This window comes from Balaenoptera acutorostrata, chromosome 19 (assembly GCF_949987535.1).
Source record: "Balaenoptera acutorostrata chromosome 19, mBalAcu1.1, whole genome shotgun sequence".
Lineage (NCBI taxonomy): Eukaryota > Metazoa > Chordata > Mammalia > Artiodactyla > Balaenopteridae > Balaenoptera > Balaenoptera acutorostrata.
This window is the reverse complement of record NC_080082.1, coordinates 14,549,516-14,567,923: the sequence shown is the minus strand read 5'-3', so window position 1 is coordinate 14,567,923 and position 18,408 is coordinate 14,549,516. Positions and strand designations below refer to the sequence as shown.

Below are 18,408 nucleotides of genomic sequence, written 5' to 3'. Positions count from 1 at the left end.
GCCAAATCTGGCCTACTGCCTGCTTTTGTAACAAAATTGTATTTCAATACAGCCATGTCTATGTTTGCTTTCCAGCTACAACATCAGTGTTAAATGGTTGTGACAGCAGCCTTATGGCCCACAAAGCTGAAAATATTTACTATCTGGCTTTTTTACAGAAAATGTTTGTCAACCTCTGTTCTAGAGGAAAGATGGGGATGTTTTGGAGGAAGGATAACCTTGAGAAAACCCCAACTTCTGAGTCTGTTTCCTTTTCTGCAAAATAAGGACACCATTCACTAAATCATTCTTTCATTTAACAAACATTTATTGATTGCTCACTGTGTGCCAGAAGCTGGGAGTGCAGAGATCAATAAGACCCAGGCTTGTTCTTTCAAAGCCCAACAGCAGAGATAGATGGGTAAACAAATAGCTGGAATACTGAGAGATAAATGCTCTATGCATGCCATGGGGATGCAAGTGGGGGGCGGGTGTCTCACCTGGCCCAGATGGACTTGGGAAGGCTTCACAGGAAAACAGAAGAGGAGGAACTCATCAGCATGTAGGGCTGCTGTGGATGAAGATGAAATCAGCCAGGGACTGTTGCAGGCTGAGTGAAGATCAAGGGGAATGAAGGAGGGGAAATTCTTGGAAGCACCAAGATAGAAGGGGTAGGTGAAGGTAGATGGAGAAAAAACAGTGAGAGAGGCAGAAGGAGAATCAGGAAAGTGTCAGGAGTATCAGTGGGACACACAGGGCCCCATTCTACCACTCTGCCCTTGACATACCTCCCTCGCTGATCATTGCCTGTCCAGTGGGGCCCAGATATGGTTTCACAATTGGCTCAACACAGCATTCTAGGCAGCCACCATCAATCAGGGTTTGCCACTGTGATGAAACCTATTGGTGATCTTAAGGTATACACACTCTTAAGGTATACACAATCTTAAGGTATACACAACCAATTTGTTAATTACACAGCACCCCCAAATTGTAATATGGTCTTACTATCAACTGTTAATAAAATAAAATGAAAGAAAAACTCAATAATATGGTAGTATGTGTAATTCAACCCAGATATCAGAATTTGAAATCTCTTTTGATAACATAAACATGACACAAAACGTAACCTATTTTTAATAGATTCATTATACTCTTTTCAAATTGAATCTGAGAAGCAGACTCATTCCTGAAGATTATTCATACATGTGATTTAGCTGAACAACTGGATTTCTACAGTGTGTGGGAGTTTGAATGGATTTAAGAATGAGGCAGATTGTCCTCTTTTTTATGTTTAAAATTTTTAGGGAATATTTCAGACATTCAAAGAAGTAATGAGAATAATATAACACCCATGTATCTACTGCCTAGATTTTTAAAGTGCTAATATTTTGCCACTGCTTCAGTGCTTAATAAAAAGAATAAAAACATTACAGATACAGTCGAGGTCCCTTTTGAGCTTCTTTCCCATCCCTTCTATCTTCCCAGAGCTTATTACCACTCTCTGGAAGTTAGAGTGTGCATCTTCCTCATCTGTGTTTTTATATTTTTACTATGTTTGTATCAATAAACATTAAACAGAATTGTTATGTGTGTTTTTAAACATTACACAAATGGTAAGGCAATGTAAAACTTCTGCCACTTGCCTTTATCATTCTACACTGTTTTTGAGATGCAGCCATGTTGATTCGTGTGCTCATTCATTTTACAGCTGGTCCTCTTTCTGTTCTTTGAAACCTGCCCAAATTGTTGAAGCCAGAAAGCAGATACATCTGACAGCTTCTCAGTGACAGATGTGAAATAATTTGGTCTCAATTGTCTTCTCAGTTTTCCCTTTCTCTTCCTTAGTCTCCCTCCCTCTTTTCCTCTCCTGCTCTATTAAGGATTTTGAATAAAAAAAGAAACAGCAAAAGAAGGAACACTCTGCAAGGAGGGCCTGAATTTTAGCACTCTATCTTCCAGAAAAGAATAGACATTTTTCAGGAGCAGCTAACATTTGTCAGATACTGGCTAAGTGCAAAAACCTTGTACTAAGCACTTTACATTCATTTGTTAATCCTAAGTGAGACCCTTGGAGGTCTTTCTTGCCCAAGGTCACAGAGCTAGTAGATGAAGATTTTAATCTAGGCGCTCAGATGCTAGAGCTGATATGCTTAACCATTCAGAAAGAGAAGCCATATTGAGCCCAAGGAGGGACAGTGTTAGGTGAGCTATTAACAGCAAGAATCCCGAGGGCTAGTGCTTTTAACAACTTTTGGTATGGATTTCACTTCTGAATTAAGTATCATAGTGAATGTTGATAATAAATAATAACAAAGTACTTAAAAATTCACAGGGTTGAGTGTTACCTCAGTTCAATTTTCTCACCTGAACTTCAGCCACCCATTGATTTCAAACTTCCTCCAGGATATTTCTGCTTGGCTATTCCTCTACCATCCCTAACTCTCTAAGAACCAAACTTAGTTATTTCTTTTCTTCTTGACCATGTTCTATTGCTGCAGATTCTGGCACCTCAGTCTGGCTTCAGTGGTCCTCTGCACTCTGGTTCTTCACTACCTGCTGTGTACTGAATTGTGTCCCTACAAAATTCATATGTTGAAGCCCTCCGCCTCAATGTGATGGTATTTGGAGGTGGGGCCTTTGGGAGGTAATTAGGTTTAGATGAGCTCATGAGAGGGGGGTCTGCATGGTGGGATTAGTGCCCTTATAAGAAGAGACCAGAGAGCTTGCTCACTCTCTCTCTGGCCTGTGAGCACACAGTGAGAAGGCAGCCTTCTGCAAGCCAGGAAGAGAGCCCTCACCACGAACCAAATCTGCCCACACCTTGATCTTAGACTTCCCAGCCTCCAGTACCGTGAGAAACAAATTTCCACTGGTTAAGATTCCCAGTCAATGGTATTTTGTTATAGCAGCCTGAACTAAGATACCACCTATATAGCATTTTAATCTTATTAACTTTCCGTCCCTTTTCTGCAATTATCCTTCCTCTTCCCTGTTTTTTCACCTATGTTATTTTCCCTCTCCCCAAACGATAGCATCCTTTTAAGGGAAAAATTAAAGTCTCTTTCCCCTATCTTTTCCCTACTAGTTCCCCCTTTCTTTAGACTCCTGCAACACTTAACCTGTACTGTACAATATAGCACTTAGTTGTATAATGTTATTTATTTTTTAACATCTTGTGTCTGCAATGAATTGCTTAATGCTTCAAGGGTGGGCCATGTCTTGTATTCTATTCCACATGTCAGTGTTTCCCAACCAATTTTTTTTTTAACCTCCTGAGACCATCTCACAGTAATATACATTCTCTCTTAAACCCTTACATTAAAAAAAAAAAGTCATTTTGGTCATTTCTACAAAAATAAAGAATTAATTTTAAGTAAAAACATATTTTAGGTCAGCATATTATCAATGACTATTATAAATCTTGTTTTAAAGTTCATTTAAAATATAATCTTGAATGCTATTCATAACATATAAAAACACATTTTGACTTTTCTTCCTTTAGTAAGTGACTCACTCTGTTTAGTTAACTTTAACTATATGGGAAACAAAAACATAAATTGTTAAAAAATAAATTTTATGAAAAACATTTCATATTGAGTTTTAGTCCTGAATGCATTTTAAAATGCAGAATGAAGTTTAGCTATGTTTACAGCACCAAAGATAGACAAAAACTGCTTTAATGATCAGATATTTAAAATTCTTGCATTTATGCTTAAAAATTAGTTGATTTGCTTTAATAATTTTTGTTTAGTTTCCAAACAGTAAGAAAAAAAAATAGACTATAGGCTGCTGTTTTCAAGCACTTTTCCACAAATACCACCATGTACAAGTTCTAACCAATGGCTGAATAGACAAATTGGTTATAATTTTTACTATATTTTCTCTTTTTAACATTGTATTTTGACAGTTTAAGGTGCTGCATGAGAATTTTGATCAGAATACAATTTAAAGATCTAGTGGAAGATCATCATGAGGGAAATTGGAAGACTTATTATCAGGTTTATAACCTTTATTGACTTCTGAAATTTCAGCGTCAGTGTTCCCTTAGTTTGCTGCCTTTAAACAACAAGTCCATTCCATGTGGAAGGAAGAGAGGAAGCGGAACACTATGTGACAAAGAATAGGAACAGTTTAAGATTGTGTAATGGTCAAAACCAAGCCTGAATGCTGTTCACTAAATCAGATAAGTGGGTCAAATGACTGAGCCATAAAGACATTCACCTGGTCTTCACCAAGTCGAAGCTGTTCACCTAAAGCTCACTTAGAGGCTCTCTTCACTGCATTAATGGGAAGTACTAGATACTCACTGTATGTATGTATTTGTTTTTTAGTGGAAAGAGATGCCATTTTTGCCTTTCATGCTGTGAATCTCTGTTTACTTCCCCCAATATTTTATTATGAAAAATTTCAAAAGAGAAAAGCTGAAAGAATTACATAGTGAACAGCCACGTGTCCACCACCTAGATTCTACAGTCGTCAACATTTTGCTATACTCACTTTATCATTGATCCGTCCTTTTATCCATCCATCAACCCATCTTATGTGTAGCGCATTTCAAAGTAAGGGGCAGATGTAGTATACTTCTCCCCTGAACATTTCAGCATGCAAATGGTTAACCTAGAGCTCAATATTTGTTTGTGGCTCTATTTTTTTTTTAAAGCAGAATTTATATTTAGTGAAATGCTAATCTGAATTGTACCATTTGATGAGTTTTGACAGATACATATACCTCTTAACCTAAATCCCTTATCAAGATATAGAACATTTCCATCACCCCAGAAAACTCCCTCTGGAGTTTTGGAACCATGATTTGTACATGGTCGCCTCACAGAATCTGAGGATGTAATTAGAGACTCAGCAAGTTGATTGGTGATAAATGATCACAGAAGCAGTTTAGTTTTTGTTTGCTTTGACAGAGAATTATAATCACAGAGTAGAGGCCAGGGAGCCAGTTTTAATTCTTGGATGCCACTTATGTTGTAGTCATGCCAGTTGAATATAAGGAACACTCAGGAACTGGAAAGAATAACTAATTGTAGCTAGCTTCCACTCAGGTACTGTGTATGATCATCAAAATATATTTTAAAAAGTTGAAACTAAATGCATTCATGTAACTGTGCATTTTAATACAAATTTGCAAATACATTAGTGCAGGGCCTGGTTATTTTCTTTCAACTTTTCAAAGTTTTAAATACTAATTTCATTCATTCATAACATTTCATCTTTTCCAAAAACTTTGCAACAATCTACCTTCCTGCTTTTAGGAGAAAATGAATAAAACTCATCTTTTTTTTTAAAATTAAATTACTGGTCTACTGTAAGCATTTCTGGCCATGAATGTGGACTATAAAGTTGTTTTTAAATTACTGGAGGCAATTTCTAGGAATTCTCTGCAGAACAGATTGGCCTTGAAGTCAGGCAGACCTATGTCCGAACCTTGACTCCACTACTGACTGACTGCATGACCTTCAGCAAATTGCTTAATCACTTTGGTCCTTGATTTCTCTGTTTATAAAATGGGGACAATATATATATTGACCTCATAGAGCTGTTGAGACGAGTAAATGAAAAACAGCAGTTTTCAGTGCTTAGCACATATTATGTAATCAAAAAATGCTAATGTTGTGATTATTTTAGTAAAGACAGACTCACTATAAGCTTTGTTATTTGGAATATTCCTGATAATATTTATAAACTTTGGGGAAATAGTGATTGTGTTTAAGAGATTACATATCCTTTATCTAGTCTTTGGTCCCATGAAAGAACAATATCCACAGCTTTTAGTTTTTAATTACTATTTATTAAGAATCAGATGTAAAAAGCAACCAATTCCCACCAATAGCTAAAATAAAAAAGATTCACAACACCAAAATTTGGTGAGGATGTGAAGCAATCAGAATGCTCACATACTGTGGGTAGAGATGTAAAATGGTGCGAGCACTTTAGAAAACTGTTTGGGGGTTGCTTGAAGAGTTCCATGTACATCTCCCTTGGTGATTCTCAAAATGACAATAATGCTAAAGTTGAGAAACCCTGATCTACTTCATGACCCAGCCATATGATGGCTAGGTATTTACCCAAGAGTAAAGAAAACATATGCTCACAAAAATATCTTGTACTGGAATGCTTACAGCAGGTTTATTCATAATAGCCCCAAACTGGAAACAGAACTCAGATGTCCATCAGTAGGAGAATAGATAATTAAACTGTGGTCTATCCATATAATGGCATACTACTTATCAATAAAAAGGAACAAACTACAGATACGGAAGACAACATGGATGAATATTGTCAGGGTTCAGAACACACTACCACCAAATATGGTGTCTTGGCATACTGAATATTTTAAGCTAAAGGAATTTAAGAAATGGTAGGTTTAGGAAAGACTCTCTGACCTTGCTCTGAAGCAGGTCATAAGAACCTTGTGTGAGAGATGCCCTCCCTATACCTGAAGGAAAGAAACATCCTTATCTCCAAAGATGGAAGGACTCCCAACAGGAATTTAAATGAACATACCTTGCTAAATTTCCCCCAGTTTGCCACTCTTATCTCATACTCATTTGTCACATTTTCCCACGACTTTCCACTTCTCATCAAACCTATATAAAAACACTCAGGTCCTAGTATAAAAACCTAGTATAGGACTTCCCTGTTGGCGCAGTGGTTAAGAATCTGCCTGCCAAGGCAGGGGACATGGGTTTGAGCCCTGGTCCGGGAAGATCCCACATGCCACGGAGCAACAAAGCCCGTGTGCCACAACTACTGAGCCTGCGCTCTAGAGGCCGCGAGGCACAACTACTGAGCCCGCGTGCCACAACTACTTAAGTCTGCACACCTAGAGCCTGTGCTCTGCAACAAGAGAAGCCACTGCAGTGAGAAGCCCATGCACCACAACGAAGAGTAGCCCCGCTCACCGCAACTGGAGAAAGCCCGAGCGCAGCAACGAAGACCCAATGCTGCCAAAAATAAATAAATAAATTTATTTTTTAAAAAAAACAAACCCCAAAATCCTAGTATAAAAACAGTTTCTTCAGATCTTCATTTCCTTGTGAAGGCTTCCATGTCACAAAAAACATTAATAAATTTATATGTCTTTCTTGTTACAGAGCCCCAGCCAAGAACCTAGAAGGGTAGAAGAGAAAGATTTTTTTTCTCCCCTACAATATAAAAAAAAAATTACACTGAATGGAAAGGGGCTGGAAACTAAAAATTATAAACTGTAATGATAGAATTTATATGACATTCTAGAACAGACAAAACTAAACTATAGTGTTAGAAAGCAGATTAATGGTTGCTTTTTGGGGGTGGGAGATTGATTGGGAAGGGGCTCGAGGGAACTTTCTGGAATATTTAATAGGCCTTTGACAAAAGTGGTTGAGTAGTACACTTAAGATCTGAACATTTGACTGTATATATTATACCTCGAAAAAATTGAAAAAGGCAAACAACCTGTGAGTTTGGAAGATCTTGGAAGATCTTTTTCTTACAAACAGCTTTCCATTGGTCGTCCCTCAAACTCTCCAACAATTATATTTTCAGTGTTTCATTTTAGCTAGTAGATGTGTAATTGTATTTCATTTTGGGTTTTGTTTACATTTCCCCCAAAACATGAGGTTAAGCATATTTTCATATGTTTATTGGCCTTTTGGATACCATCTTTTTGAAGTTTTTGTTCTGGTCTTTGCCCATTTTTCCACTGGGACATCTTTTCTCATTTATTTGTAGGAGTTATATACTCTGGATACAAGTCCTTTGTCACATATTCGTATGGTAAACACCTTCTCTCACTCTATAGGTTGCCTCTTCACTCTCAGTGCTGTCTTATGATGAATAAACATTCTTAATTTTAATGTAGTTCAATTTATATATTTTTTCTTTATGATTAGTGCTTTTTCCGTCCTGTTATAAACTTTTTGCCTATTTCAAGGTTACGAAGATGTCATCTTATATTTTCTGCTAAACGAGTTGTTTGATCCTTAAAATGTAGATTGGCAATCCAAATGAAATCTATTTTTATTATGTGAGGTGAGAGTCCAAATAAAGTTTTTTCCGTATAGATATCCAAATGTCCTAGCACCGTTTTTTTGAAAAGACTTTTTTCTCCACTGATGCATATCCTGGAAGACTTGTAAAAAATGTATATATAGACACACACACACACACACACATATATACATATACATATATAGACATACACACATATACATATATGTGTGTACATATACATATATATGTGTGTATATATATATGACATAAATGGATCAAACTCTACACACAGTTCTATATTCTCCTATTTTCACACAATACTGTTGGCACAGATGGCCTATTAATGGCTGCATAGTATTTCATTATATGGATGTACCATAAAGAATTTAATTTCTTTACAGCAGACATTTAGAGAGTAACCAGGTTTTGTTACTGATGTCATTAAGGTGCTGTAATAAACATTTTGTCCAAAGTGAGTGCCAGTTGTTTGTTTTCTAAAGGTAAATTGCTAGGAGTGGGAATAGCTGGGCTAAGGTGCAAGGCCATTTAAAAGTTTGCCTTCTGTAAGGTAGTACCAATTTTCACTCTCCCTCACAGTATGTAAACCTGTTTCTCCACATTCTCACTAAAAGTAGCCATTAGCGATCTTTTAAGATCTTTGCTAAGTTGAGTGAAAAGAAAACATTTCTAATTATTTTTTTAAAAGTTAAACAGCTTTGTACTATATCCTTATTGGCTATTTTACTGTTTTTGGATGGCCTGTTCAAATCTCCCATTTTTCTTCTGAGGTTATCTTTTCTTATTGGTTTATAAATATATGTATGTTATGATAACAGAGTGTTATTTCGTAGTTTCCCTAGCTTGGCTTTTTAACCTCATGTTCTTCTGAGCACCAGTTTTAAGTCAAGCAATACTAGGAGTTCAATTCTACCCAACAGCAAGACAAAGCCTCTGCCGTCCAGGGCCCAGGTGGGCGAGGCCAGCGTGTACCGGACAGGTTGGCCCCGCCCCATCCGACGCCGCCACTCTCGAGGGGGCGGGGCCAGAGGACGCTCCGTCTGTGCGCGCAGCCATGGGGCGGGAGGCTGGAGCTTCCCAGCTTCTGCACCCGCGGAGAAACGAAACCTAGGGAGCCGAGGTCTCGGCGCTGCGAGAGTCGCCGGCGTGCGAAACGTTGACGTGTGACGGCAGCCGGGCCTTGAAGCGCATGCGCAGAGCGTGTGTCAGGGCTCTCGGGCTGCCGTCTGCCGACTTTCGGCGGCGGCGCGGCCTGGAGGAGTGGTTCTGCTCCGCGTGTCCTACCCAACCAGAGTAAGGAGGGCGGGTCCCTGCCTCCTTCCCGGCCTCCCGGCGCGCCACTTCCCTTCCCTGTGTCGGGGGCACAGAAGGCCTGAAGGAGCGACGCTCCCGGAAATCGTCCCCAGGAGCGGAAGTGGAGAGTGCCCTCCTCAAGTGAGGAGAGGGAGTGAAGCGCAGCCTCCCTAGACTCTGGGGGCTGAGGTGGGCGTGAGCGAAGGTAATTCAGGCCCTGGTTCCGAGCCCGGGTCCTCCTTCTACTTTCCAGTGGGTTAGGCAGGGGCTGGAACTGAAGTTCCTCCGGGTGAGGGACTGGGCCGCTCGAATGGAGCTTGGGACTCACTTCCACCAGAGGAAACTAGGTCTTGGGTGCTCCTCGCCCAAAGTAAAGCGCTGGATACACACTGGGCATGATTTTCACCGTTGCTAGGAGGAGGAGGAGTTGGCGGAAACACTTTTAAAACTCTTTAAGTGTTGGTTGGAGGAGTAACAATTGTATATGAATCTTGCGGGTTTTGTGTTAGGCCGGCGAATTTTGCGGGTATTCCCTTCGTGGCTTTGAGCAGGGCGTCTACATGACTTCTTACTCGACTCTGCAAAACAGGAATGGTAATACTGACCCTCGCAGCAGAATTATGATGCCACAAAGCTCTTTGGAGTGCTTAATGAGAGGAACAGAGGAACACATACTGGAAACTTTTCCCTTGTATCCTGTAAACTACAAGCATTTTTGTTGTTATGCATTGCGGTGCTAGAGTGATGTTGAAGTGCATTGTTAAGACATTCAGAACCTAATCGGAGGAGTACCTTTTGTGCTAATCTGATATCCCTTCAATTATTCGATAAATACTTATTGAGTGCTTACTGTGTACTGAGCACTTCTCTAACTTCTTGAGATGATAAGTGAGTAAAGAAAGATCCCTGCCATGTGGAACTTAGGTTGTAGTTTTGGGAAGACAATAAACAGTAAACATAAATAAGTAAATTATGTTAGAAGGAAAAGAGTGCCATGGAAAAAAGAAAAAAAAAATACAGCAAGGTTCTTACCTTTACTTTACCATTGGTAATGCAAGATGCAATTTTAAATTAGGATGTCAGGGTAGGCTTCACAGAGAAAATGACACTTGAGTAAATTCTTGAAGGAGGTATGGGAAGTAACTATGCAGATATCTGAGGGAAGAGCATTCCAGGCGGAGGGACTAACTCGTGCATAGACTTTCCCCTTGCAGTGTGTCTGAGGTCTTACCTGAACAGCAAGAGAGCCTGTGTGGCTGGAACACAATTAGTAAGAGGGGTAGTACTAGAAAATTAGGTTAGAGACGGAGTGGGGCTGGAGGGCAGACATCTTCAAGGGCCTTGTAAGCTACTGTAAAGACTTTGGCCCTTACTTTGAGATGGGGAGCCACTGCAGCCCAGTTTTGAGCAGAGCAGGGATACAATCTAACTTGGGTCATACAAAGTTACTGTGGTGGGTATGTTTCAGAATAGAATGTAGGAGGCAAGGGTAGAAGCAAAGAGACCAGTGAGAAAGCTATGGGAGTAATCCAGGAGAGAGTTGACAGTGTCTATAATCAGGAGGCTGATAGCTGGAGGTGGGTGAGAAGCAGTTGGATTCTGGGAATTTGATAGTAGGAAACAGTGTTTGGATAATCTGTGGATTATTGACCTGAACATTATTCAATATAATATACAATTTATATATAAATATATAATATATAATTTTGGTCTGTGTTCCACAGGTATAGTTGGGAAGAACAATGGAGTGTTTGAATCAGTTTAGTTGTTTTCCTGTGAAAATAATTACCTTTTAGCTTAAGTAAGATTTCAGAGCTTACCTATAACCATTAATTAGTATGTGAAGTTAATGACTAAAATCAGACTTTTTCCAAAATAGAATGTAGTTGAAATCTGAAAGTTGTAGTTTCCAGTTAGCAAAGTGTGAATTAGGACAGAATAACTTGTTGTAGTAAACTTTCGTTTACTTTTATTTAGGGTTTTAGTGAATGCTTCCTTTTTGCCATCTTTCAGAAGTTTGTCTAAATATAGCTTCTAACAGTTAAAAAAAATCTAAGGTAAGAAAAATATATTAATGGGTAACTGTGACTGTTATCCACAATTTTTGTGCAATGTGTAAATATACGGTGGCAAACAGAAATGGCTAAGAAGATACTTGTTACTTTAAGAAGTTTACAGGCTAGTAGAGTAGACAGACTTGTAAATAATTTAAACAAAATGTAAAAGGATGAAAAAAGTGTGTTAAGAGAAGAGTACAAATGCTAATAGAATACAGTCTTCTGGCTGTTATTGTGTTTATTGTATTGCTTGCTCACCTTTATCTCCCATTTTAATCTTCAGACTGGTGTAGAATGTATTGAATATGCTAAGTAAATGCAGTAGTCATGAACTGAAGCACCTGTTGATTAACATTGTGCCAACAAGTACCATGTAATACTCATTACTCTATCTGCTGGAATTTAGAACTTTTCCAACACTATGCCATTAAGCCTTGCTTCTTTCTCTTGTACCCCTATCCCTTTCCATTGGACAGATGTTTTTGGTTTCTTGGGCAGTGTTAGAACACAGAATGTAGGGTTACTATTTGTAATTTGTATATTCATTAAGGATATTTCTTCAGTTTAAAATTATTCTATCAAAGTGTATTAAGTTTTTGTGACAAAAAAATAATATTTTATAATACAAGCATGGAGCTGTCTGACCAACCATATAAAACAGGAATCTGTAGTTTAGAGACATGCCAGGGTGAACTATAGGTCAGTTTCAACACTGATCAGGAGGCTAACCTGTCAGGTACACCACAGTTGACAAGCAATATGGTGATGAGTGTTTGCTGGTAGCCTGTAAAGGCGATTTGGTACCACCAAAGTGTGTGATTTAGCAAGAGAGTGAGATCTGGACAGAGGACATATTTGGCAATCTTCGTAGGTGAGTAAGTGGGTGGTGGCAGAGAGGTCTGGTAACAGGACCAGTGCTGGGTTCAGGTGCAGGAACCTCTCCTGGAAGGAAGTGAGATTTGGAGGGAGCTAAAAAAAAGCTAAAAGTCACTTGTTAGAGTTTGATCAAAGGTCATGTTCAGGGATGAATCTTAGTCTAAGTAAGTGTTTGGGGCCCCGTGGGCAGTGTCTCAGCAATGGGTAGAGGAGAACTTTGGAGAGGAGCTAGGTGCGTTACTTTGGTAATAAGAGCTGCCATTCACTGATGCATATTCTTTGGTATATGCTTTTTATATGCTAGCATGTTTTATCCTCATCTAAAAAAATGATACCTCAATTTTTTAAATAAGAAATTGAGATGTAAAGTTATTTGCCCACAGCCACTTACTAAGCTGTAAATGGCAGTGCTGGGATTTGAGCCCAGGTCTATCGGATAGCAAAACCTTTATTCTTTATTCCAGATTGCCTCATCATGTAGTGAATTGTGCTGACATTAGTCTTCCCATTTTTTGTGGGTTGTCATGATTGTGATCCAGTTTGCTGTGGATGAGATTTCACTCACTAATAAATTTGATTCGTTTAATTGTGTGTTTTCTTTTTCTAGATTTTAATTTAATTTGAAAATGAGTAAGTGCAGAAAGCTACCACTGGGTTCAAGTCCTGCAACATTCAGCCCAGATGTTCTTGCTGATATTTTTGAACTCTTTGCCAAGAACTTTTCTTATGGCAAGCCACTTAATAATGAGTGGCAGTTACCAGATTCCAGTGAGATTTTCACCTGTGACCACACGGAATTCAATGTGTTTCTTGATTTGAAGAACTCCCTAAATGAAGTGAAAAACCTACTGAGTGATAAGAAATTGGATGAGTGGCATGAGCACACGGCTTTCACTAATAAAGCTGGGAAAATAATTTCTCATGTGAGAAAATCTGTGAATGCTGAACTTTGTACTCAAGCATGGTGTAAGTTTCATGAAATTTTGTGTAGCTTTCCACTTATTCCACAGGAAGCTTTTCAGAATGGAAAACTGAATTCTCTACACCTTTGTGAAGCTCCTGGAGCTTTTATAGCTAGTCTCAATCACTACTTAAAATCCCATCGATTCCCCTGTGATTGGAGTTGGGTGGCTAATACTTTGAATCCATACCATGAAGCAAATGACAATCTTAAGATGATTATGGATGACCGACTTATTGCAAATACCTTGCATTGCTGGTACTTTGGTCCAGATAACACTGGCGATATCATGACCCTGAAATATCTGACTGGACTTCAGAATTTCATAAGCAGCATGGCTACCGTTCACTTGATCACTGCAGATGGAAGTTTTGATTGCCAAGGAAACCCAGGTGAACAAGAAGCTTTAGTCTCTTCTTTGCATTACTGTGAAGCTGTCACTGCTCTGTTGACTCTTGGAAGTGGTGGCTCTTTTGTTCTGAAGATGTTTACTTTGTTTGAACATTGTTCCATAAACCTGATGTACCTGCTAAACTGTTCTTTTGACAAAGTCCATGTTTTCAAACCTGCTACCAGCAAGGCAGGAAACTCAGAAGTCTATGTGGTATGTCTCTACTATAAGGGAAGAGAGGCAATCTATCCTCTTTTATCTAAGATGGTGCTGAATTTTGGGCCTGAAATGACCAGGAAAGCTCTCTTTCCCCATCACATGATTCCCGAATCTTTTCTTAAAAGACATGAAGAATGTTGTGTGTTCTTTCATAAATACCAGCTAGAGACTATTTCTGAGAACATTCGTCTGTTTGAGTGCATGGGAGAAGGGGAACAAGCAAAGCTGAATAGTTTAAGGGACTATGCTGTTCAGTATTTCATGCAAAAGTTTCAATTGAAGCCTCTTTCCAGAAATAATTGGCTAGTGAAAAAATCTAATATTGGTTGTAGTACAAATACAAAATGGTTTGGGCAGAGGAACAGATATTTTAAAACCTACAATGAAAGGAAAATGCTGGAAACCCTTTCATGGAAAGATAAGGTGGCCAAAGGGTACTTTAATAGTTGGACTGAAGAACATGCTGCATATCATCCTGGGCAAGGTTCTCTTTTAGAAGGGACAGCTTCCAATCTTGAGTGTCACTTATGGCAGATTTTACAGGGAAAGAAACTGCCAAGGGTAAACTGTTCTCCTTTCTGTGATGGTGAAATTTTAAAGGCTCTTAATGAAGCAATTGAAAAGTCATTGGGAGGAGCCTTGAATTTGGATTCCAAGTTCAGGCCAAAACAGCAGTATTGTTGTTCTTGTCACATTTTTTCTGAAGAATTGGTATTTTCTGAGTTGTTTAGCCTTACAAAATGCCTTCAGGATGAGCAGGATGTAGAACCCAGCAACCAAGTAAAGTGCCTGCTTGTGGGTTTTCCAGCTCTCCAACATGTCAAAATACATATACCATTGGAAGTTCAGCTCTTGGAATCAGCTGAACTCATGACTTTTAGCTGTTCATTGCTTCATGATGGAGACCCAACTTACCAGCAGTTATTTTTGGACTGCCTTCTACATTCATTGCAACAGCTTCATACAGGAGATATTATGATTTTGCCTGTACTTTCTTGTTTTACAAGATTTATGGCTGGTTTGATCTTTATACTCCAGAGCTGTTTTAGATTCATCACGTTTTCTTGTCCCACATCTTCCGAGCCCCTGAAGACTTGTGCAGTCTTGCTTTGTGTTGGTTATCAAGACCTTCCAAACCCAGTTTTCCAGTATCTGCAGAATGTGAATGAATTGTTGAGCGCTTTGGTTAACTCTGATGCACCCCAGCAGGTTTTACAGTTTGTGCCAATGGAGGTGCTCCTTAAGGGCACACTACTTGATTTTTTGTGGGATTTGAATGCTACCATTGCTAAAAGGCATTTGCATTTGATAATTCAAGGAGAGAGAGAAGAAATCATCAGCAGCCTTCAGTTATGAAGTTGAACTTGTCTTTTCTGAGATTTAACTTCACGGCTTCTTGCAGTTTCCGTTGGTATTGCATCCCTTTGCCATTAATTTAAAACCTTTTATTTTGAGGAAAGGCCAACTTTTGCATCATTTAAAGTTTCATTTTTTCTGGAAAACCATCAGCTAGTTCTGACCTCTAGGGTATATACACTCACAGACATAGAGTTTTCTATGTGGTAGAATATATGCAGTGATGATATTCAACCTCAAACATGAGAAGTGTGTATGAGCTTGGGGTGGACACACCCATGCTTGCATATGCAGTTTATGCAGTTGGTCTTATTTATCTGCTTAAGATTTACACCTGTGTGCCTTCATTCAGATTAGATTTTTTTCCAGCTAATTTTCTCTCAGTGGCTAATACTGTTAATGAATTGATAGAGGTCTTTGATGAAAGGAGGTGAGCCAGTACTCAGCAACACTAATTTCCTTTAATACTGACCGTGTCAGTTATGGATATGTGGAATTCATCATGCCAGACATCTTAATACATGCCATTCATTGCCTTTAGGCCATCGATCCAGTTTACTTCTGTGGTTCAAATGAAGCTACTGTGCTGTTTTATAAATATTTTACTTAACCACAACCATCCAACTAGAAAGGACAGCTTCGAACCAAAGATCATGTTTAAAAAAAATGAAAAATTATTGTGTCTAAAACACTACTATATGAGTGAAAAGTTTCACTTAGCAATGGTGTGTAATTTTTAACTTCTGGGAAATAATCCGTGAACAAAAAGATTTTTTTAAATTGCAAAGTAATGTTTACGGTCTCATAATGCGGACATGTGAATGTGATGAATGTAGTGAGTACTGAAGAGAAATTTTAACACTTTCAGAATGATGGTATAACATTATAAATTTTTTAATTTTCATTAATTCTTTTTTTCAGTATGAAAGTAGCACTTTACCAGAAGATTAACCATGAGATCGATACTTTATCAATTACTTTTGATTTCTTTTGAATTATATATATTTGTCAGTATAAATGGGCTATTCTGGCCAACTGAATTAAGCAGATCTTTGTTACTTTGAAATTCTGCAAAGTGAAGAAAATGTGTATTGTCACATGTGCATTTTAGACATTTTTGTTAGTTATATGAAAAGTAAATGTATTCTTTGATGTATTTGGTTAAGTATTAATCTGAATTTTTTCATGTTCTTTGCTATTTTGAGTTCCATTATAGATTTATGAATAAAGTCATTAGCAGAGAGATTTTGTGTTCATTTTTTTAAAGAGAATCATGGGGGAAGTTAAAAATATAACTTGGAAACACATTTTTTTTAAAGGAAGGTTTGAATGGGAGTTAATGTTCCTTCATTTCCTCTGATTTGTATTCATTAAAATTTAGTCCTTAATATTGCAATATTTATGGAAGCTCTGCTTCAGGAAAGAAATTGAATACTTAAGGGAGGGAGGAAGAGAGTAGATTTATGCCTTGGTTGATTTGGTCCAGTACAATGACTCAGTTTGTTTTTACTTATTTTAACTATTTGATTAGAATGAAGTTGAAAGCCTAGGTCCAGGTTCTGGTACTAACACTTTCTTTTAAGCCCCTCAAATAAGTATTGAATGCTTAGTTGTTTTTAACATTAACCTGTGTTGGAATATGTAACATACCTGGCGTATGTTAGAGTGTATTTTGGTTTTTAATCCAGTGTTTGGGATCAGTTGCCGTTCATCTGGTTTATTGGATTCAGATTTGCTCTAGAGGTGAGATACAACTTGAGGAAGGTTCATATTGAACCGGATGTAGCTGACAGGTACCAATGATTTATAAGAATTTCTCTTTAAGAAAAAGGGAAGGAAAAATGCTGTCTGAAAAATGAATAAAAAAATAGAGGAGGACCATAAGATGAGCGATGATTTGTATAGTTTATCAAGTTAGTTACTGTTCTTAAAAAAATTCTTTTTAGTAGATCTTGAGATTTTTAATTTAATTGTGATGCTCTTTATTTATTTATTTAGTTATGGCTGTGTTGGGTCTTCGTTCCTTCGTGCGGGCTTTCTCTAGTTGTGGCGAGGGAGGGGCTACTCTTTGTTGCGTTGTGCAGGCTTCTCATTGCAGTGGCCTCTCTTGTTGCAAAGCACAGGCTCTAGGTGCGTGGGCTTCAGTAGTTGTGGCACGTGGGCTCAGTAGTTGTGGCCCACGGGCTCTAGAGCACGGGCTCAGTAGTTGTGGTGCACGGGCTTAGTTGCTCCGTGGTATGTGGGATCTTCCTGGACCAGGGATCAAACCCGTATCCCCTGCATTGGCAGGCGGATTCTTAACCACTGCACCACCAGGGAAGTCCCAATTGTGATGCTTTTTGAAAGGAATTTTTAACAGCCAGAAAATCTAAACGTCACAAATGTGTTTCCTAACAAACTTAGAGTAAGAGGTCTTATACATTTACTTTCTTCAGTATTGATTTTTGTTCTCCCTAAGAGGAAAGTCAGTTTTGTATTTTAGTGAGGGCTTTTATGGATTATCCTAATGTCACATAAATATTTAAATGTGTTAAAAGTATCTTTTCGGAATAAATTTAAAATCCAAATTTGTCGACTTTCTCTATCTTTACAGTAATCCTGTTTAAAAAGATTTGCATTAAAAGTTTCTACTCCAAAGATCTTGGAGTGTAACAAAAGAAGCAAGATATTAGGATAGTTGGAAAAAACATGTTTATTATGCTTTTGTTATTTTACTTATCTTTGATGAGAATACTCGGTCTTTTAAATATTTAAACCTTATCTTTTATTTCCAGATGAGATCATTAATTGAATAGTTTTAACGTTAGTTACGGTACTGTGGTATGTGGTATGGGTATATGAAATCAGTTAATACCTCACATTTTTAGAAATGAAAATGTTGATTATAAACCCAATCAAAATCTTATTTTCCATGTTTAAATACTTAATACTTTTCATTGATTTTTTTTAAAAGGGCAACATATTTCGTTTAGTGTATTTTTGCTTTTGAAGGTGAAAGTAAGAAAAAGGAGATTTTTAGTTTTGTTTCAGTCTTTTAAATTGTTTCAAGCAGTAAATGATTATTACTTTTTATAAAACCAGTACCTCCTTACAAAGATTTTAACCAAAGCATGAGAGGTTTTCTGTTAATTTTTATGTTCTAAAAAAATAAAATCTTTTACTAATTACACTGGTACAATTAGGTCTTAAATTTCCTTTGTAATCTGTTTAACAATTTGAACAAAACTTAGACTTAATATAGATATCCTTTATTAAAACGATGAAAAATT

The 18,408-nt window shown here is 37.9% G+C and overlaps 2 protein-coding genes across 2 annotated transcripts in view; both read left to right on the top strand.

The window, feature by feature from the left end:
- The first annotated feature begins 9,347 nt into the window (after positions 1-9,347).
- On the top strand, positions 9,348-16,382 carry CMTR2 (cap methyltransferase 2). Its single transcript, XM_028162873.2, has 2 exons — positions 9,348-9,484; positions 12,820-16,382. The coding sequence occupies exon 2, from the start codon at positions 12,839-12,841 to the stop codon at positions 15,137-15,139; it is 2,301 nt and encodes a 766-aa protein (XP_028018674.2). The 5' UTR covers positions 9,348-9,484; positions 12,820-12,838; the 3' UTR covers positions 15,140-16,382.
- Positions 9,353-18,408, top strand: part of HYDIN (HYDIN axonemal central pair apparatus protein) — a 461,030-nt gene continuing 451,974 nt past the window's right edge. Inside the window, exon 1 of the mRNA XM_057534458.1 lies at positions 9,353-9,484. The gene's annotated coding sequence lies outside the window, so the exon portion shown is untranslated. The remainder of the gene's footprint in view (positions 9,485-18,408) is intronic.

What these genes read in the sequence shown, in the direction of transcription:
- CMTR2 (XM_028162873.2), top strand. Translation starts at nt 12,839, where the DNA reads ATGAGTAAGTGCAGAAAGCTACCACTGGGTTCAAGTCCTGCAACATTC.